Here is a 22,872-nt window from a genome sequence, read left to right on the forward strand (position 1 = left end):
ATAGATCATAGTCAGGCTGTATTTAATTCAAATAATTTACATGACCTCTTACTATTTTCCCATTATTGTGCTTACCTTGCCCTAGGATGGATGTGCTGTGCTGGAGAAAGCACCAAGTGGTTTCTTCATTTGTTGCAGCAAGGTCAGTGAGGTGGGATCACAAGATAGGGGTTACAAGGCTAAGCGTCAGTGCTGCCTGGGAGAACTGACAAGACCAGGAAAATCACAAAGTTAAATCTTTCATGTTACTTCTTTTCCCTCTGTAGTTTCTTTGTGTTTCATATGCAAAAGGCATTCCAGTTTGTAGAGCTGAAGACTAAGAGCTGATGTCTGAGCAAGGGGGAACATTGTGTGAGATGTTGAAAGAACTAACTCTGGAGCAGCAGGTACTCACAATCTGTCCAGGCTCTGCCTCAGCTTCCCACTGTAAGACGTAAATAGTTCCACCCCTCATATTCCTCCAGGATACTGTGGAGATTCTTTGTGAAGCAACCTGCGATGAACGCGGAGGAGCTCATCAGGGAACAGTTCTACATGGAAAGCAGGATTTGTGAGTAAATCAGGCCTGGAGCTACACAGTGAATAACAACACCAAAATAGTACTGACTAACTGCTCATTAACTGAGCACTGCCTATACTGTGCCTTGTGGGAATTCCTGCAGTGGCGATCTGGGATAGTAGTACATACAAATGAGAGATGCAAATGGAATATGCATAAAGACATTTCTTAAACAAGTGCTTAACTTGGCCCCTTTAATGATCTTTTAATGTACTTTTTCCATTTATCCAGATTCTGTTTAAATATCCTCACACCCCTGAATATATAAATATATTCACACTCCTGTTGCAAGTATTTGTTTAGCTGGTATGGACAGAACTGTAAAGAAATGTAATCACTTTTATGGCCTTCTAATTTCTATTTCATAGTTGCTTTTTGTAGTAATTTTCCAGAGTGTAAAGCAAACTCTGAGTCCAAAAAGAGCATGTGAAGTCTGAGAAAGAAGACACCCAAAAGGCTGCTATCTATAACATTCTTTATATTCTCCAAGTTTCTGTAGAGGATGTTTTCCTTGAGAAACTTAGCACCTGAAGTTTTGTCACTTCATCTTTTAAGGGTATGACTGACATGTTCATATCAGCACTGCAGGTATATATGTTGGGAATCTATTTCTGTGTATTCTGTTCTGATGAGTAAGATAAAAGCTGGTATGCTGTCCAGGGAGGAGCCTCTCAGACAAGAAACTGTGGTAGTGAACAGTTTTTGTAACAAGATAGTTATGGATAAAAAGTCTTGTGAGCCACACTTGCCTGAGACTGATTGTTACACAGTCAATATCTTTAGAGTTGCTGCCACTTGAAAGGTTTTTTAAAAGTCACAATGGTTCTTTTTTATAAAGTATGGCTTATTCCTTCCTTTTGCTGACAATTTGTGCACGTCTTTAGAGTATGTCATGAAGAGAGTGAAGGGCTCAAGGATGCCACTTAAAGCTCAAAGACACAAGAGGGTAGGGTGCAGTGAGAAGCTACAAAACAAATACGTTTTGTGGAATGGGTTATCTTTTGAAACACATCCTTATGCCATGCCTAGTGTATTTTCCCTAAAATGCCATTCTTAGCATAAGCAGTGGCCTAAGTGCTGTTCTGGCTCTATTATTATGCTGTGGCATATGAGGAAGTATTTGGCCCAGACTCCAGTAATTGAAGAACAGCCCTGACCTCCGAAATAAAAAAACCCCAACAGGCAGGAGTGAAGTTTGAGTGTGAATGAGCAGCTCAGCAGTCAGTGAGAGCTGTTGGGTGCTCTCTAGGCTGGGGACTCACTCTGGCCTAGATCTGAGCCTTCCTGCTGTTAGCAGCCACCCCACCTACTCCAGGGAGCAAAGGGCACAGCTGGTGTCTCAGCAGCACTGCAGAACAGGCATTTGAGTTAAACTGTGGAATGAGCTCCAGCTGATACACGCAACGACTTCCCCAGCTTTTGAAGGCATTTTTAGCCAGACACCTGGCCTATTTAGCCAAATAATGCATTTGTATTTTGTGTCTTCCTAAACTGAGCAGTCTGGAACTGAAGCATGAGGTCTAACTGCACCCCAGTCCAACAGTACCCCAGTGCCAGATGAAATCTTACACTATGCAGCCCATAAAACCAGGACTGCTGTCTCCCTGTTTCAGACAGTTTGTGTAGTAATTTAGAAACCCTTTTTGGTCCTTACTAGTTGGTGCTGGTACTTTTTCATCTCAGTCGGCTGCTTATCACTTTATCAGTAGGTGGCAGTAATAGACAAGCCTGTGCAGTTCCTACTTGTAATAGGAATTTGGGAAAGAAAACACCCAATTTTAGGGTAAAGCTGCTCATTTTGTTTGTTCACAAGCGTGAGTGGTGTAAATGTACTTGACAAACTCTGAAGTACATCTTTCTCTAACAGACAGAAAAGATGTTCCCATAACAGTTTGGGTATTTATGGCTGTACTTAATTTAATAGTGCTATAAAGCTGGATTCAATTAGATGCAAATGTACGTTATTTACCTAAAGATTAAATATGCATGTTCCTGTCAAATTTTCTGCAACACTTATTCTGGTAAGTTTGCACACAGTTTTTCACACATTATTATTTGAGTCAATCTAATGATTTTAAGTATTAATTTTCAGTAAAAGAAGCCTGTATTTCCTAGGAACCACTCCTCCCCCAAGTTTTCTTTAGTCTCCTTGAAGAAACAAATCCATATTCTGATGCAGACCCAAAGGACAGCCATAATTAAGGCATTTTCTTGGAAAATTATTTATACAGATTTTTATCCCTATATAATGAAGAGAGAGGAAAAACTGTATAATCAGGTCCTCTCAAAGCACATGTTTTGTTACTCCTTTGATATCAGAAATCCAACTGGGTAAATGACTGCCTTATTGAAGTTTAGGCTTTAATATGCACCTTTACAGACTGTGTAAAGTGTTCTTTCTGTTGGAGCAGATCCTGCTGTAAGTCACTGCAAAAATGCCTGGTTACAACATCCTTATGAATAATCATTTACTTTAGTGCCACTGACAGCAAAGACTGTATTATTTTAACCTATGGTGTGATGTAGAATACCTTACTTTAAACGTTCCTCCATATTTTTCTCCTACTTTGGCCAAAATTTCATAGTGGTTAGCTTAAAAAATTTGCCTATCAGCACCAGCCAAGCACCTTGCTAGTAATTTAAGACATGATATAGGAAGCTAAGAAGGGTGATTTAGTATATAATAAAGAGGAGGAAAATAGTTTTTAGGGTTGAAATTGTAGCATCTTAAATTCAAAGTAAACCAAGGAGATTAATCTCAGAGGCAAAACAGCCAGCCCCACATGTGCTACTGAGACATTACAATTTACCACCAATCTATTGGGAACTCTCATTCCATCAGAGCAGAAAGAGTTGGGGTATGAAGAAAGGATTACTCATAACATGTCAAAACCCCTTTGAATCCAATTCTGTTCTGAAATTCTCACTCCATGAGATGACAGCCCCAATCCATTACTTTCTGGGCTTGAACTACAAATAAACAAGCCTAATGGCATATGAGAGGAAACAGAGAGAGAGCAGCACAGCACTAGGATGGCAGCAGGTCTGGTTTTGTTTTCATTAAAATTAGTAGGAATCAAATCAGACTGATGAAAATATAAACTGATTGCTTCAGCCTACAGGAAACCATTCTGTTAGATAAATCCACATTTTGGAGAGGTTTTGTTTGTTTGTTTGGTTGGTTTGTTTTGTTTTGTTTTAATATATCATTCTGTACTTCATGATATAATATGCATTCATGATTTAGAAATATGTACAAAATCATTCAGATATTTTTGTGTAGAGCTGAGGCAAGATGCTTAAGCATGAAACTCAAGTATCAGTAGCATATTATCCAAACCACCTCAAAGGTCAAAGTAACACAAAATATAACAATAACAAAGACATTTTATGCTTTGCTGAGATTGGAGGAAAATATATTCTTTTAAATGTTGATTTGTGGATCAAGCTGGCATTAAAAGAAGAGTGAACCAGATGATACTATTCTCTTTCAGAAAGTCAATTTTTTGATGGTGTTCTTAAGGAAAGTAATATATTTGTATGCAATCCAAAGCTGCTACAATTTTATTTGAAGTGCAGATCTTCCAAGTTCACCTCACCCTCTTCCTCTTCAAATTACTAATTTGCCAATAGTATATCTTCACTTAAGGAACTGGTAAATAAGGCCCAAGGATATCAGAGAAAGTTGTTCTGTTTTCCAGTAAGGAATTATGCTTCTAGAGTTTGACCACTTCAAACACATTATAGACATCTGCTAATGTAAATATGCACTTTATGGTATTCCATGTATTTATTTTTTTATAAATTAGAAGCATGAAATCATTTAGTAGATACATTTTTTTTTAAACCTAATGAAATTTATGAATTGATGAAAGAAACCACAAACATGGGAGCCAGCTATTTAAAACATAACTCCAACACATTCACAACTCCTTGAAGAAAGATTTTGGAGAAAAAAACTGAAGATCAAAAGAGTTACATTCTCCCCTTGTGAATAATAATTCTGGATTTTTGTAAATGCATCTCTTATAACCAGAGACCCTCAAAAGCACTGAAATGTTTCAATCTCAGGATATCAGACACTAACCCCAATTAGAAACAGAAAGCAAACTGTTTGCAACACTGTAATGAGCTGTGGCAATTTTGTTATTTTAGATGGGAATGCTAATGATCAGCCACAAATGCAAGTTGTTCCAAAGCCTTTGAGAATAAAGCTGTATGCCCTATATTCTCCTCCCATGCTGTTCCAGTTAAAATCATACATGCAGAAGGACAAATGAAAATGTTGCCATGGTGATCAGAGCAGTTACTAAAGCACGTATGCTGTAGGAAGGATTCCCTAAAGAACCTTATTAAGCATTTTGTTGCTCTTCTTAAATAAATATTTTCAGAAAGCCTTTTTTTATTTCACTGTCAATAAAATAGCTACTCAGTTAGTTAAACCCTATTTCTCTACCCTCAAAATAAAAACACACCATACATTAAGAAATATTTTTCTTAAAAGTTAGGAATGGGATTATTAAGCTGAAAACTTTGAAATAGGAACCAAGGATGAGCCTACCTGTTCAAGATACTTTAATGTTTTTCAGCATAGGTATGTCAAGCCTGCTAAGATACTGATGTCTCCAGCTGCCCAGGTCAAAAACCAAATCTTCGAATGAAAGACATCTCAAAAGCCTATTGGTTAAAAGGAATACTGTTATGTAGGGGTTTTTACAATAATAGTGCATGTGAGATATCAGGTGAGTTCTGCCAGCAGCAGAAGCACCGTCCAAAGCCCCCTGTCCCTGTGCCCAGACTAATAGCTGAACCCAGGCAGGCCAGGCCCATTATCCAAGCTGAACAGCAAAGAAAACAAAACCTGTACAATACAGACATCTTGTATTTCCACTGCACAAAAAACAGTACAACAGACATCGATGGAAATTGCTAAAAATAAGCTGGAGAAGGTACATGCGCTTTGGGGGAAATGCATGTGGCTTTGTTCACCAAGGAGCCCTTTTCAGCATCTTAATTCAGCATTTAAAAATACCCCAAGGCCCTCAATTCCTTAGCTGGTTTTTTGCCTTGCAAGTATTTAAGATGTTTATGGAATACAAGTTTGTGAAGAGGAAGGGAGGAAGCTTGATCTCTTATGGCTGTTGAGTGTCTCAGCTCAGACTTGTGCAGTTCTCCAACAAAATTGTCTCCTGCCTTATGGGGCTGGCTGATACATATCAGGTACTGCAGTGAGAAAACTGTCCTAATGCATCTGATTGAAAAAAGAGCTTTCATTTTTTTTTTAATAAGGAGAAGAACAACAATAAAAAGAAGTCTCTAAAGTAACAGTTGCTTCCATCAGGTGCCCTGTATGAGTTTAATTTTACTTCATGAAGAAGGCAGTCTTATTTCACACCTCATTCTTTTCCTCTCACTGTTTTTTAAGTTGAAACAAAAAAACATCCCAGAACCGCCAGAAATTACTTGCAGACAACTTAACTAATCTGTGACCACAAAATGTACAAACATAGTGGCTGTCAACAGCACAGTGGTCTTGCTGCATATCTTAGAACAACCTTTATTTACCATTACTCTCCATTCCCATAAAACCCTACTCTTGTGGGCAAAGGCATGTAGGGGCTGCTCAGAAAATGTAATTCACCCTCCCTGTGCTATTCAGGGCAGTTTTACACTCCCCACTAAAACCCTCATGAACACTTTATCATTCAAAATAAGATACAAGCAACCATATTTTTCTACATTTTTATTGATGCAATCCTGATTTGTGATTATACATCTTCATTCTGCTCATAGCTACAATGGCACTTTACTAGGATTGTTTTTGTAGTCAAGTTTCTTACAGTCTTCAGAAAACATATTTATAGACACCACTTACTGTATAAGACCAATCATTCTAAACACTAAATCACTGGGATTTTTTCCTCAATAGTGCTACTTGAGGAAAAGGTCACACTACCCTCTTTAGATAGAAATTTGTAATGGCAATTGAATTGAATTCACCTTCCAAAGAAAATAAGAATGTTAAAAATAGCTTCAAGAATTGATATGACTCATTTAGATCCCAGAAAAATCTATTACTGGCAAAGATATCTACAATTTGATACTGTACTTGGTATTTTCACCAAGACCAAAAGAATATTTATGAAGAACTGAAATTAAACTTGTACATTGCTCTGAAAGATAAGCATTAGCTTGAATGGTTCTTTTTTTTTTTTTTTTTTCTTTCTTTATTTTAGGGTTGTTTTTTAGCCAAAATTGCACTACCTTCCAAAAATATTGTAGTTATGGGGTAAGTATTGACATTTGAAGAAAAATTGCTAAAAGCATGCAACACTGATACCAGGTTTTAGCAGATGACATTTTTAATTGAAAACTGACTCAAAGGATAGTACAAAAGAGTTTCTTCTCCCTAAAGGGATTTTCAGATGCAGGTACAGGAATAATAAGGGGATCTTCTCCAATGTGTGCATCACAATATGCCAATAAATCTGCTGCAGCCTTGGATACCTAATAGAAGAGAAGAGAGAACTACTGTAACACTTAATTCTGAACCAATCTGAATTGCATAAATATTTTTCATAGAACAAATTATAATGGAAGCTATTGTAAAACAGGGAGTAGATTGCTTTATCCTTTAAATATTAGCCACATCTATTAATTTGCTCTTCCTAGGACTAGTAATCCTTCCATACATTTTATCTAACATAGTGACATAGTGACATCAACATATTGATTAATATCATCCATGTTGAGCTGTTCCTCTCCATCAGAAGGAGGTCAGGAGCACATAGTCATTAAAACATTTATATGTTAACCACCCAGAAGCAATAAGGATTCTTCTTGAAGTGTCTGTTTCTGTAGAGAAATCTGCTTCAGCTCTTACTCCCATTCATTGTTTTTAAGGTATTCCACACACACTCTCTCTCTACCCTTTGCTACTCTGGTTGCATAATAAAAAGTTCTTCAGGCACATGACTATGGGATTAAAAAGAAATAATAAATCAGGAACAAAACTTGAACAACATATGTCATAGTATTTAAGCTAAATGCTGCTCTTTCCAATGAAGCAAGACTAATGTCTTCTGCTTAGTAAATTACAATAAGTAGTCCTTTATTCACAGCATTTATTTAAACTTGAGCACTACCTTAATATTTTTTAACTTAATATTTTTTTACTTCTAAAATAAATAATTCTCAAGTTTCCAAATTCAAAATATGAGTTTATGCTTACTGAAAATTCTATAAAAACACAAATACATACAGAAATGTAGCAGTGTGTTGAATATTTGCAATGCAAGCTATTTTGCATTAAATGAAAAATTAAATATTAAACCTTGTAATTTTTGCAGCTTTGTGCCATAAGAATATTGGTAGCACTAGGCCACAGTGACTCGTTTATTTTTTCAAGAATTTAGAAAGTATATACCATTTTTTTTGTTCTGATTGGTCCGTAAGATATTCACAGCTATCTGTATCTCTTTGCTTTGATGAATTATTGGGTTTTCAATATTCTGATAGTTGAGAAAATGAATTCTGGAATCTTTACAAAGAAATCTTTTCCCTGAGCACCATGACAGCTTGTCCCCCATCAAATACTGAGGTCAGCATGTTTGCACAACTAGAGTGAAGAGAAGAAACAAATTGCATTTCTGGTATTTTTCTAGCAGGTGTGTCACCAATGTTAGCTTTAAGCTTCCCCACGCCCTGCTTGCTTTGACATGAACCCAGCCCATGGTAGGCTTCAGATTAGATCCATGAAGTCAATGGGTATTGAATCAGAATTTGCAAGAAATTTGAATGAACTTCTGAAGACGGTTACAGACTTTAATTCTTTATTTTCTCTATTTTTAATTTCTGTATGTCTTTGTAGAATGTTTAAACCTATGGAGAACCTGTGGTTGGCACCCCAGTATAGACTATCCCCCTAATGGAAGAAATAAGAGTCTTAAGGTTATTTAAAATTAGTTTGTCTTTGAATTGGCCTGCAAGAAAAAAGGATGAAAGAGACACTACATATGAACAAAAGGCTGCTGGGCACAGGTGAAACAGAAAACTGAAAAAATCAGAAAAGATTCACAAGGACCAGTGCTTCTCAAAAAGAAGCAGGTAAAGCAAAAATGTATTTAAAGTTACAGACCTCAAAGTACAAAGGATTGTAATGATTTTCCTGTAATGATCTTGTTAGTTTCATGCATGGATAAGCAACATCAGCTTTTCATTCAACATAAGCAACATTGCTTTTCATTCAATGGAAGAGAAATACAAATTCAGACCACATTCTTAGACGGGAGAAACACAATAATATAATTTCCTGTTTCTTTACGTATTGCTGTGCTTTGATATGATATAACAACAACAAAAAAGGGTGTTTCACTAGTAAAATCTCAACATACATTTTTGTATCTAACTTGTCCTGTAATGCTGGTAGGATTGTTGTGAAGCAGAGTAACACATTCACAGAATCACCTGGGTTGGAAAAGACCTTTGAAATTATCAAGTCCAGCCTTTGACCTAACACCACCTTGCCAACTGGACCATGGCACTTGGTGCTACATCCAGTTTTTTCTTAACTCCAGGGATGGCAACTGCACCACCTCCCTGGGCACTCCACTCCAATGACCCATCACCCCCTTCTATGAAGAGAAACCCTTCCTTCAATGTCATGCTGTTTAAGTCACATTTTAGTTTGCTTTTAAACAAACCATAGTGCAATTTATTTAAAAATCAACCTGCAACAACAAACTGAGCAACATGATCATTGTCACAAACGAAACCTGCACTAGGCCATATATTTTCATCCTTTAAACAAATAAAAGGTTTTGAGAGGAAAAATCCTCCCACTGGGATTACAGCAGTCATTAAAAAAGTGAATTATAACCAGTTCTTCACTAAAAGTAGAGTAACTTAGGCCTGCACAGTGGAATAATGACCATTCACAACAGGGAGTTAAATGAGCTGATCACAATCCAGGAGCAACAGAACAAGAGTAGCATTGCCAAAGTCAGACCTGTGGCCCAAAAAACATAGCAAAATACAATATTGCCTCCAGCAAGTTTCCTGCTCAGTGTCATTATTGGGAAGAGCAGTAGTGGAAGGCCTGTGCACTGAGCATGGCAGCAAGGTTCCAGCAGGGATGGCTGCTTTGGCACAGGCAGCACCCAGAGGTGCCCCACAGCCAGGGCTGCGGGAACACTGATGCCATGGAAGGAGTTAAGTGGAGCCCAATCTGTTGTATCTTTTACTGCCTTTGGGGTTATTTGTAGCTGAACGTTGCTCTACAGCTTCAATATAGCTTTTCCTAAGAATTAAAATAAATGCATTTGATTTGAATATTCAAATGAAGCGAACACATTTATCATGTCAGCTTTCCTACGCAATACGGCTTGGTCTGCAAATTCAAAGTAATTTATACATATTGCAGAAGTGGTGAAAGAAAAAATCGGTCTCCAGTTTGATTGATGAATTCTATCAGAAAGTTAACAACTAATTTTTAAAAAATCTTTTAAGGTGTATGGATTAAAAGATGGAGTATATAGGTATCACACTGATCTCACATTTTGTAGAATTACTTTTACTCTTGCAAAAAACACATCTGGTTATCAAATTAACAAAAGGGGGAAAATCCAACACATCACTCAACCCTGGTGCTTTAAAGAATTAGTCTCAGGAGGACTGTGAAATTTCAACATTATATTTCAGAATAGCAGAGGTGATAAAAACTGCCAGAGTTAGAACATCCTGTTAGCTGCACTAATAATTATAAGCTTCAGTGACAGGGCAAAATGCTGCAATTACAATGTCTTCTGCCTTGTCATGGATTGTGACTAATTACCATCCTTGCTAAAACACCCACTCTGCTTATCCTTTACATCTAAAATAAAGAGATTCACACACATTTATTGGCATTCTCACTGTTCATCTCCCAACACTATTCAGAACCAATTAGGAATACTTCCTATCTTCCTTAGGAAAAAGAAAATGGAATGATAACTGATATGCCAAAGGTCTTAAATGTCAGAGGACTCTTGCTTTTCTGCTTGCAAAGAGAAACTTAGGCAATGCTTTGTTCTGAGGACAGCTCTGATAAACACCAGTACTAACTTTGCTTTCTCAATTTTACTGCTAGCATCTTTATAAGACCCATTATTCTACAGGTCATGAGGCCACTGTTCACCTGATTTACTTGGGTATTTCCTGGCTTGGAATCTGTGTTTCCTGTTTCCTACTTACTTCTCCATTATAACTCTAGCTGTTCCTTTGCCAGGTAAGACAGGTTCAGTTATGATCCTTCTGGCATTCCTGTGGTTTACAAAAAAACCCACAGTAATCCTCCTTCCAACTACTGATCAACACACCAATAACTCCATGTTCCTCTTTAGAGTTGTCCTGCTTCTTTCACACCTCAGCAGCGAGTTGTCTTTGTGGAACCTCAGAACACAGAACTGCTTTGCTGCTCTGACTGGCCAGAGGACTTAACAGGACTTCTTAAATGAGTTGAAAAATCCAGAACACAGTGGGGAGTCAGCAACTATCAACATACTTTTAACTACAACATTTTAATTGAGTGGACCCAACTCTTGCTGGTTACAGGTTACCATGCATTGGAAACAAAGTGTCTCTGTAGTAGAAAAATAAACTGGAATTTCTGATTTTCCCAGTCAATAACGCAGACACCTCTTCCATGTTAGCAATATGGTCTTGCCTGTTGTGGCAATAACAACTTGGCTATAGCTATTTGCAAAAGAGGATTTAATTAAATTATTTGGAAAGCCCTGATCTTTTGTTAAATGTCTAATTAGTTTAATCAGATGCAAAATACCAGGAAAAAAGGAAGTAAGTTCATTTAGCTACCTTTACAGTAATGATCTGAGAACTTAAAATCTCCTGTTGAAACCACTGGAAAGTCTCTTGGTAAAATTTGACTGTGCTGAAACACACTAATTCAAGATTAAAAAGCCAAGCAGATTTTGAAGGAATAAAAAGCCCATCAACCACTTCTCATAATCCCTCATATGTTTGTTCAAAGAATTCTAGAAACTGAGGTATTTTGAAAAGTTATATTTGTTTTATGTTAGTATAGGAACTCTCATAATTCTGAAACATGCCAGATTTTCATTGGTGTGTTTTTGGTCCCAGGCTGCTTCAAAAAGTGAAATAATTGCACTTACAAGCTACCTGTTTTTTAGATCTGCCACATTTGCTAATAACCGTGTTCATTTTAATTAAACTAGCTCTAAAAAAAAAAAAAAACAACAAACCTATGTCTTTCTTGCAGCTATGTCTCTATGTGATTAAAAATGTTATATAGCTAACTAATGAAGCTATTTGCAAAACTGACCTAATGATGTGGGACATGACAGTTACCACTGCATATACAGAAGCAAGATTAAGGCAATCTACAATTTCAAATGCCAATTAACTGGGCCATATTTTTCCAACCCTTTCCTCTGCCACCCACACCGTCCCTTGTCGGTTCTGTTCATGCAGCTGCAATATGACCTGAGCTGGGACTAAGCAAGGCAGACTTTCTCTTACTGCAGGAAGCAAGCACCTGTCCCTGTGAACAGGTTATGTGACCAATTTGTGACATGCTATGAAATAGAGGAACTACTTTTGCAAATTCAATGTTCTTACAACACATTGCTACAAAGTGCCAGAAAACAGAGTGACTGAAATTTCTTTTTTCATATGAGCAAGACTGACCACTTATGTGAATTGCACTAATATTTCTAAATTATAAATATTACTTTTTCATATGGAGAGTTTGTTATCTGAGTCTATTTTAAAAATCATAAATTATATACTACTGACCCCATGCTGACTACATGCAGACTTTCAGCATGCAGGATGGATGGACAAACAGCCTGAGTTAAGACTACATGAAGATTTTAATGTACAACACTTCTAAATTGTCCTACCGACTTAATAATCTCAGTTACAATTTGTAACAACTCAAGCACAGTTGTTTGTAGAGAACTGTGTCATTTCAATGCAGTACTTTTTAAAGATGTAAAGACTAAAAACTTCTTCCTTGTACAGACTGGATTTTTTATCAAAATAGTGCTTCCTTATTTTCAGAGGAAGAGAGCAAAAGAAATGAGCATTGCTTTCTTTAAAAGTTCTATGGCATTTTTAGCTTCTACGTGCTTGATATTTCACAAAATTTTAGCCTAGGGGAAAGCAGAATGATAAGCAAGAATAATTCACAGGACTTTTCAGTTAAAAAACCTGAAAACCTCTGTTTAATAGTGCCTTTAATAATAATATTTAATCCACAAGAGGCATGATGAAACCAAATCTTCACATGCAACACATTATCAAGTGTGAAGAATCATAACAGCACACTGCAATCATACCTGTTTTTTGTGCATGACATCTGCACTAAAACAAAACAAAGCAAGGCAATTCAGCTTGTCTCATCAATATTCAAAAATTTTGCAACATCTTAAAGACTTATTCCAATTCTTAAAGGAGAAAAACCAATAAACCAGAGCTGCACTTAAATTCAGCTACAGATGACAAAGAAGAGCATCTGTGCACCTGCCAGCTGACTTTAAGCATTTCACCGAATACCACTTTTGACAAATGTAAAGGACACTCACACAGAAGCAGATTTGAAGCCAGACTTTGGAAATTGCTTCACTAGAACCCACCAGTTGGTATGTAACTTACTCATAGTACTGAATATTGTTTTATTGCTCAACATAGGTTCTTGATTTCTGCATTATTAAGGACATGCTGTTCCACAAACTAGTCAGTGAATTCAAAATGTTGACAATAAGTCTAAGTTTACCTTTATTCTATCCATGTATGCTTCCATTTTTAATTGCTCCACAGCTTTCCTGGCTTGAGAAATACTGGTTGTACTGTTTGACACTAGTTCCTTCATTTTGTTTTTCCTGGAAGAGATGAAGTTGAGACCATTTAAAGAACAGGTAGCAAATGCAGCAATCACTGAGAGGAGTTATCTGAACTCTAACCAACCCTTGCCCACCACATCAACACTGCCAGGCTGTTGGTCATGAATACAAAGCAGACACCATTTATTTCTGTTCTCTTGCTCCATGGCACTTTATTGCATTACATATTTGCATCCTCCATCATCAGCATTCCGGCTGAATCCTGCAAATGACACACAAATGCAGAGCACATGACCATGACTCCAGTGTGAGAATGGTTGCCCTGGTTCACGTTGCCAACGCAGAACAGCTGTTCACAAACAGACTTTGCAGGCATTGCACAGTTTGGCTCCACGCCCCAGTTACACCTAGAAACATCAAAATAAGCTCAGAAATATGTGCAGTGGAAATTAATGCCACACCGCACTCACCAAGCATAGGAGAGAAATTTTAAGACAGAGAATGAGTCGGAATTCTGACTATCGATAAAAGAAGTTTAGAAAAGACGTAACAGATTAAGATTAAATAAATGCAACTTTTTCCTTAGACACCCAGCAAAGTCTAAAGATGATTAAACCCAGTACAGTATGCTACACAGGATAGTAATGCTTTATTCTTTAAGAAATCTGCAGCTGCTCTTGGGAAGGAGCATCTAGGTAAGGTATGGCAGCTTTTGGTTCTGTTGCATTGCTCCTCCTTGAGGGATTGAATCAGCTCAATATCCAGCAGTCCTCAACACTGTTGTTACCAAATGAGTCAAGACCTCCACATTCAGATCTTGACTAACTTTAAATAACTATGCCAGAGGTGGTCTGCATGTTAGAGACCTCTCTTGTGCTTACAACTCTATGCATCACTGGCCCAGCACAAGGAACACAAGGAACAGTCACTGTTTTGAAGTCACTGGAGGTTGGACTAAGGCCACATGGAAAGATGATGGGTTACAGAAGACCTAAAAAGGTCCCAGACTAGCTGTACTACCTAGTAACACCAATGCTGAGGTTTCAATCAGGCGACATTCCCCTGTGGTCCTTACCACAAGGGCTACCTGCAGCCAGATTGATCTGGCACCAAGCCTCAGAAACCAATACAAAGTTCAGCAAAATGCACAGGACACAGAGGCAGATGGGACACAGGGAAAAAAAACACACAAGGAGGCATTTTGCACTGCTGCCAAAGCAGTTTTAGGCTTAAGCCCTTCAAAATGAATACTTCCAGCTTATTTCTGGATAAGAAGCAAACACCTAGAACCACACATATTTCCCTTCTTGAACCTTGAAAGCTTACCTGATCCAGTCACTGGAGTGTGAGATACAAACAGGAAATAAAGCAGGACACTGTAAATGCTCTTGTAAACAAACCTGTATGTACAATGCCCCTGTTAGAATCAAGAGAAGTACACAATCCATAGTACAAAAAGAATGGAGGAATAATTTTTTAACTACTTTGATTTTGCAAAACACATATGCTCAGAGACAAGGCAAAGACAGTTGTTTCTTCTCACAGCCTGGTATGAAAGAAACTGTTTCTAAAAATCAGTAACCTGTGCTGTAAAACAGGATGGTGTAATACAGATGCCATGGTGACCCATGCTGAACACTAATTTGAAGAAACAATAGAATCTTTTCCTTTCAGATCTAGTGTAAGTCAAGGCAGGGAAATGCTACTTTTGAATATATTAATTTTGCCAAACAAAACAAAAGCTTTAACGTACACCAAGACAAAGAACAGGTTTTTTGCATATGCGTGTGTCATTTGAATGGAAGACAAGTTTCCCCTGTGTGCTCTGATGAAATAAAATCGTGTCAGAACATAGCAGGTTTTTTGTCTTCAACTTTGTTTACAAATTTTTAACTCCTATTCCTTACAAGGCACAGGACTGAATACACGTGGAGGAACTGGCTGTGCATAAAATGCCAAAATCCACAAAAATCCACAACCGAGCCACAGCCTCCAATACATTTTGAGATGTGTTTTGACTTGCAGTGGAAAGTCAAACAGCAGAAAGGATACAAGACATTCACAAAAGGAGAGGCTCTCAATTACAGCTCATCTCTGGATTTTTTGTTTGACTCAGCCTCCTCACTGTTATCAACCTCTCTATAAAAATTAGAGTAAAAACATTTAGTTTTGTTTACTAAATGATACTCCCACAAGAGTGAATAATTTAAATTTTATCATCTCCCCATCTACCTTACTAACGATCACAAAGTCAAAGCTAAATCAAGTCAGAGGTCTTTCTACATTTGTCACATACATTTAAATTAAACTGAATTGAGCAACTGCAACTCCTTGAACAACTCAGAGAATTCCACATCTCCCACACTTTTTTGGCAATTCACTCACTCATACTGTAAAAGCTATAAACATTAGACTTAGACAATTTGAACTGTCACTAGCTACTACAAAGCTGGCAAGAAACAGTGTTCATAGTACTTCCAGCCAGCGTTTAAGCATTCACAGAATAAGGATTGAGTCCATAGTAAAATTTTGAAAAGATTATGAAGCATAAAAATGCTTCTAAAAATTCAAGCCATGTTTCTAAAGCAATGCCACAAATATAATATATCCTTACCTATATTCTGAAACACCAAATAGGAAAATTTAAAAAAAGAATATATATTAACTAGTAAATCATTTCACAGTATCAAAAATAACCAGAATATGAGGCTTCATAAAAAAAAAAGAACTTTAAAACAAAAAAAAAATGTCTGGCACTAGGCATTTCAGACACGGGAGAAAATTTCCACTTATCCCCAGCAAGAGGTTGTTTGTTTGTATACATAATTTTTTTGTTTATACTCTGCAGCACAAACATTTGTTCTGTTCCAAATCCTGCTCCAACCTTGGCCTTTACATATATTTAAATATTTAACTACTATATATCTGGAAGTGTTTAGCATCCATTTAAGTATTTCATTTTTTCCAGACAGGTATGGTTCCATAACTTTGTGAGACTGACTTGTCCTCACATACCAAGCTACATATACATCTACCTTCTCTCACTCTCTGCAAACACTGTACATATCTGTGCATCGTTTCAAGCCCTATTACATATGGTGTGATTCTGACAATGAGAATTGTAACCACTTTCAAACCAGGCTGTGATAAAGATCCCTATTGCATACAAAACTTTGTATGACACTTGATTCTGTTCTCCTTAGGACCTATGACAATAACCTTAAGTTTAATATTCTTTAATGAAATTGAATTGTTACTTAGGAATAAAGCTCTGGAGAGAACAGAAATTTTAATTACAAGAGAATCTATTACACACCCATCCCCTGGAATGGGGAAGCCTCTCCTCAAACACCTCAGCTTTCAGCTGAGGCTGCGCCTGACAAATGGATCTGATCCTTTCTCTTAAGATGACTCCTCTTAAACTGTCCAAGTATTCTCAGGCCTTTAGTCCCACAGGAAGGCACATTTATCTTTATATTGTACCTGGGTGACCAGTCTACAGGATCGTAGGATGGTTTATGTTGGAAGGCACCTTTAAAGATCACCTGGTTCAAGGCAATGCAACGCTCCTGCAATGAGCAGGAATATCATCTTACTATAACAAGTTGCTCAGGGCCCTGTCCAAGCTGATCTGGAATGTTTCCAGGAATGGGGAGTCCACCACTTCTCTGGATAACCTGTTACAGAGTTTCACTACACACATGGTAAATTTTTTTCCTTATATCTGGTCTGAATCAACCCTCTTTTAGCTTAAAACCATCACCCTGCGTCCTTTCACAACCGGCCCTGCTAAAAATTCTGTCCCAGTTTTAAGCCTCTTTTTATTACTGAAAGGCTGCAGTAAGGAGCCTTTGCTTCCCTAGGATGAACAATTCCAACTCTTTCAGATATTCCTCATTGGAGAGGTGCTCCAGCTCCCTGTTATCCCGGTGTCTCTCTCCTGGACTCGCTCCAACAGGTCCGTGCTGGGGACCCCAGGGCTGGATGCAGTGTGGATGCAGTGCTACCAGAGCTGAGTAGAGGGGCAGAATCACCTCCCTTGACCTCCTGACCACATTGCTTTGGATGTTTAAAAGGAGAAATGCTCCCTATCATTTGAATTGCCTAAGACCCCCGGAACCAGAAATTCTCAGCTGGGTTTGCTACTGCTCATTCCTGGCTGTTTTTACCCTGGATCAATACAGGCACACACAGGTCCCGACAATCACTGTAGTTACAGTAACTGTGCTAACGAGCAGCCTGCATGTTACTGCTGCAGCCAGCAGACCTGGATTATACAGGAGCTCATTTATCCAGCATATTTTTGTGCAGCACACTGAGTTCAGTGACCTGGTCTGTATTGATTCTTTTTTTTTAGGGGAACACCGGCTGGGCTAAGGAAGAACAGTGACAGCAGCTACACAGCCTTTTTTAGCCAAACAGTTTCTGCTGACTGGCACCCCACACCAGACACCCTTTACTAAAGCATCACTCCTGAAAGCTGTGCAGCAACAGCCTCCCAGCCAGCTGCATTTTCTGGCATTTTGGTTTGTTTACCTTACCTCATGCTTTTTCTGGGTGCACATAACTCATGTGTGTTCTTAATTTCACAGACTCCTAAAACTGCTTGTGAAGAGCAGCTTTTCCTTTTTTGTTTTTACAATGAATGATTGTACCCAACAGCACTTCAAAGGCAAATTTATCTCATTATAATGCAGAAGGCTGCATAAATATTTGCAGGTATAGCTTGATGTTGCACTGGGGTAAGGAGTGCAATCTTCACTTACTAAACATTATAAATACTTGTTAGTAAAATACAGAAAAAGAATAAAAACTAGAGTAACATAGAGTAACATAGAATCAAAATTGAAATTTCAAGCTCTTCAGGATTGATTTCTACAAGAAACAGGGATGAAAAGCTGTGATTTCCTCCCCTCTAGCTCCAAGTACAAACTTTCAATGCCATACCATAAAAGTAAACCCTGGAATTCAATCTAAAAAGGCCTAAACCAAATTGCTGCCTTAATCTAAAGTAATGGACCTGAAACTGCTAGATTAGAAAACCTAAGGTTGACAGCTCCGAAGAACACCTTCCACACAGGCTCTGTACTTTTTTGACCACACAGCCCAAAAGGAAAGTTAACCCAATCAATCATTCAACTAAGTCCCAGTGACATTAGCAGGAATCATCCCTGGATAATGACTTGCAAATCACATCCTAAATTGTGCCACATTTCATTATTCACTTGCAGGAACAAAACCAGCAAAACTTACAGCCTCACCCCAGTTTGATGCCAAACTGCTATACCAAAGAAATTAAAAGAAAAAAGAAAAAAGAAAAAAAGAAATAGGAAAAAACCCAACTTCCCCTGCTATCTCAGTTCTTACTCGAAGATTAACAGCAACTGATGTAGCTCTGTAAAGAGAGAGGGAGGATAAGGAATCCTTTTCTTTCTCTATCTCATGGCTGCACAAAGAAATACAGGAAAATTACTACTGGAGCTTTTCACTCCATCTCCTAAGGAGAAGCTTAGTAGTACAAGCAGATATTATTAGATTAAAGGCAAGAACTATTGTTCATTACAAGGAAAGAATGCAGTTTTCTTACCATAAACGTGGTGACTTCGAAAATAACTTCTCCTCGTGTAATTGCAAAGCAGCAAAACTCCAACAGCTCAGTTCTTGTCTAACATATCATATCCAGTCCAACTGTCAAGTTCCAAAAATTCTTGCCATCATACACAAATTTTTACTCAAAAATATCATCTTACTTCTCAACATTAAAAAATCAAAGGAAACAATGGCTGAACTAACGTGATATTTCCCAAGGACAGTCTTTTTGTGCAATATTATTTATCATCAGCATACAGGTTATGTGAACATATAGCCCAGCAAAGCACCAGAGATTTCGAAAGTCTGAGGCAGAAAGATTTTTTTCTGGCTACTGTTTTACCTCTTTAGCTAATTTTGAAAGACAGCTATGAGCTTTCAAAGAAATACACAGGAAATTTTGATTATTCCTCTTAAACGCCGCTTAAAACGTATTTGAACAGAATTGTAACCTACAATGTAGGGAGAGCCCCTCCGGGAAGCTCGGCACTGCATCACCTGCAGGGCAGAAGCGTTTTTTAAGTTGTTATTCCGAGTTTTCTGTCTCACTGCACTGCCCTAATGGCTGTGCTGTGCAGCAGCTCCCAGCACCACACCTCGGTGATCACCGCCGGCGGCAGCAGCCGGGCAGCGGGAGCTGCTTCTCCGTCAGCGCTTGCCAGCCAGCAGGAAAAGCGGCACTGCCTCGAGCCTTCGCCCCGGGCAGCTGCCGGAGGAGGAAGGAGCACGCCGGGAAGAGACCCCCTCCCCGCCGCCCGCGGGATACCTGGGCTCGGGGCGTGCTCTCCGGAGAAGGATGCTCCCGGCCGCTGCCGACCGAAGCCCGACGCAGACTCCTGCGGATAACCGGGAAACTCCGGCCGCTGCCTGCCCGCAGCAGCCCGCGGGACCGCCGGGATGCCGGGCGGAGCGGCCAAGGGATTCCCAGGACACCAGCGCCGACCGCCGCGCCGCCGAGAGCCCCGCGCGGAAACCCCGACCCGCCCTGCGCCGGGCGCCCCTCCCGGCACCTTCTCCCCCCCGGGCCGGGCACTCCCTCCCTCCCTCCCTCCGTCCCTCCCGCTGTCCCTCCCTGCCTCCCTCCGTCCCTCCCTCCCTCCCTCCCGCTGTCCCTCCCGCTGTCCCTCCCTCCCTCCCGCTGTCCCTCCCGCTGTCCCTCCCTCCCCGCGCGGGCGCGGAGGCTGCGGGCAGCGCGGGCTGGCACATGGGTCCCGCTGCCGCCGCCCTCACGCTCCGGCTGCCCCCGTCCCTCCCGATTCCTGCTGCAGCCGCCTCCTGCCCCGGCTCCAGCAGGCGCTAGGGATCAGGCGATCATCCAGGTATTCTCGAACAGAATCACAGGCCACAGAAAGAAAATCAATTATGTTGGAAAAGACCTCCGAGATCATCGAGTGCAACCTTTGATCGAACACCACTCTCTCTAGAACTAGACCATGGTGCTAAGTGTCATATCCAGTCTTCCTTTAAACACATCTGGGAACAGTGATTCGAGCACGTCCCTGAGCAATCTATTACAAAGTTTAATCACCATTTTAAGTGAAGAAATTCCTCCTGCTGTCGAAACTGAAGTTCCTCTGGCACGGCTTGAGGCCATTCCCTCTCATCCTGTCACTTGTGACCTGGAAGAAGAGACCGGCCTCCCCCTGGCTACAGCCTCCTTTCCTTTCCACCTAATGTCTCCCGAGTTTCTTTTTCTCCACGCTAAACAGCCCCAGCTCCTGCAGCCACTCCTCACAGGACCTGAGTTTCCTTCCCAAGTTAATTTCCCTTCTCTGGACATGCTCCAGCACCTCAGCATCCTTCCTGAACTCAGGGGCCCAAAACTGAACACAGAATACTCAAGGCACTGTGCACAGTACAGTCACGGCCCTGGCCTTGCTGGCCACCCGGTTGCTGATCCAGGCCAGGAATGCCATTGGCCTTCTTGGCCACCTGAGCACAGCTGGCTCACGTTCAGCTGGGTGTCAACCAGCACCTCCAGGTCCTTTTCCACTGGGTCACTTTCCAGCCACTTTGCTTCCAGCCTGTAGCACTGTACCTCAAAAACAGCAAAGCCCATATGGCATTGGGGTTTGGGGTGACAGCCCACAGAGCCTGTCCTGACCTTATACCAAACAACAGAAGGATGATGGAAAAAGCCTGCCATGAGGTGATCCTGCTGGCAGGATCACCAGAGTCTCATTAATTTTTTTTCCCCAGTAAGATAGCTGCTACCTCTGGAGGGGTGTATGTTTTCTTCTACCTGCTTTCAGCATATTCTCTCATTCCATCATAATGGAGCAGAATTTCCAAGTAATATTTGTTTTCTATATGGTGGAGAACAAGGAAGAGCCCTATTTCTACAGATGCTTTGGAGCAAGGGCAGCCTCTTCTGAGATGGAGTCAATGGCTTTTGGGGTAGTGGCTTGGCAGGAGATGCAGCAGGAAAAAGGTAAACAACATTAAATATAATTAGGTAAATTCATAAGCTTCCCATAACTGGAATTCCAGAAACCGATGGGAACTTCACTGGCCTATGCTGCTGTTCTTTCATTCATGTTCAACCATATCATCAATCTACAAAGGGCCCCATTTCATACACAAACGATTTACATGCTATTAGACAAAGAACACATAGAAAGCTCTAATCATGAGGCCATTGTCATCAGAATATTCTTACCAATGGATTCTAATAATTTTATGACTTAAGCTAAAGTATAAATGTGGGAAATTGATGTTTTAAAAACATGCTTTTGTAATATATTACACAGCTATTTCTTTTAAATTGCCTTCTTTTAAATCTGTAAAGTCAACCTTCCACCAAAACAAGGAGTCTCCCTTAAAGGTTCTGAAAGCAATACCATACAGCTAACACAAACTTCTATTCCTTGAATTTACATTAACTTGGCCCTAATCAGTATTATATGGGTTTCAGTCAATTGCATTAGAGAATAAGGATTAAAATTTTTTTTCCCCTGGCATTGCTAGCTCAAAGCTGGAAACAGTAAGGAAGCTCCTGTTTTACTCAACTACTTTCTGCTGAGTAGTCCAGAATAGTTTAAGAGTCTAATCAGAGCAGCCACATTTCATTTTTATTTTTTCTAAATTATGAAATACACAACATAACCTATTACAGAAACTCTGATGCAAAATCAGTGTCTTTCTGACCCCACTCCGGAGCAGTAATGGCAAATAAATCTCCAAACAGCAGTCATTTGTCAGTAGTTTGTAACTTAATACAGCAGTAAAGTAAAAACAAAGGTATCTGTACGTATAGAGGCTTAAATACTCCAGTGGATATTTTTCAAGGCAAGCAGAGCTTTTAAATAGTAATTGTTTGATTGTTTTTCTGATAGAGTAGCAGTATATGGAAATGTAACTTCCTTTTTCATATGCAAGGAAAAAACCCAAATAGCTGGCATGAAGAAATTAAAAGGTAAACTAAAAGTCTGTCAGTAGCAAGGCCAGGTCATATTTCCCCCACTGCTCCATTGTTATTTTTTACTATTATTATTATTATATTTTTGCTTAATTCAGTTCAGTTTTTTTTCTTCCTTCTGTTCATTGCCATGGGTTTGTCTAAGCAGTGGATCTTTAAGATCAGGGTTCCCTTTCAGTAATGGGTTGGAGACTCCCTCTCCTCACCACAAGTAAATATCCAGCTATTGCCTCCCCTTCCCCTTCTCACCATCTCTCCACTATCAGAGCATAAAGGTCTGGATTTACCACAGAATCCTGCAATCAGGTAGACAGTCCTTGCCCCATGAACCTTTCCCAACCCTGGCTTTCAGCAGCAAGAACCTCACATCCTGTCAGATGGCTCCCCAAGATCCCAGTCTTCCAATTTCGACCTATCTTTCTGAGGATCCCGAGAGAAGTTGCTTT

The 22,872-nt window shown here is 39.5% G+C and overlaps 1 protein-coding gene across 2 annotated transcripts; it reads right to left on the reverse strand.

Annotated features, from left to right (window-relative positions):
- Positions 1 to 6,287: 6,287 nt before the first annotated feature.
- GNG4 (G protein subunit gamma 4) lies at positions 6,288 to 19,994 on the reverse strand. Of its 2 annotated transcripts, XM_077782119.1 has the most exons (4): positions 19,775 to 19,886; positions 19,007 to 19,107; positions 13,353 to 13,458; positions 6,288 to 7,066 (listed from the first exon to the last, which is right to left on the reverse strand). In XM_077782119.1, the coding sequence occupies exons 3-4, from the start codon at positions 13,446 to 13,448 to the stop codon at positions 6,938 to 6,940; spliced, it is 225 nt and encodes a 74-aa protein (XP_077638245.1). In that variant the 5' UTR covers positions 13,449 to 13,458; positions 19,007 to 19,107; positions 19,775 to 19,886; the 3' UTR covers positions 6,288 to 6,937. The 2 variants fall into 2 exon arrangements, with proteins under 2 accessions (XP_077638245.1, XP_021382873.1); XM_021527198.3 differs by lacking the exon at positions 19,007 to 19,107 and having other exon boundaries at positions 19,775 to 19,994.
- Between the last annotated feature and the right edge of the window lie 2,878 nt (positions 19,995 to 22,872).

This window comes from Lonchura striata, chromosome 3, assembly GCF_046129695.1.
Source record: "Lonchura striata isolate bLonStr1 chromosome 3, bLonStr1.mat, whole genome shotgun sequence".
Classification (NCBI taxonomy): Eukaryota; Metazoa; Chordata; class Aves; order Passeriformes; family Estrildidae; genus Lonchura; species Lonchura striata.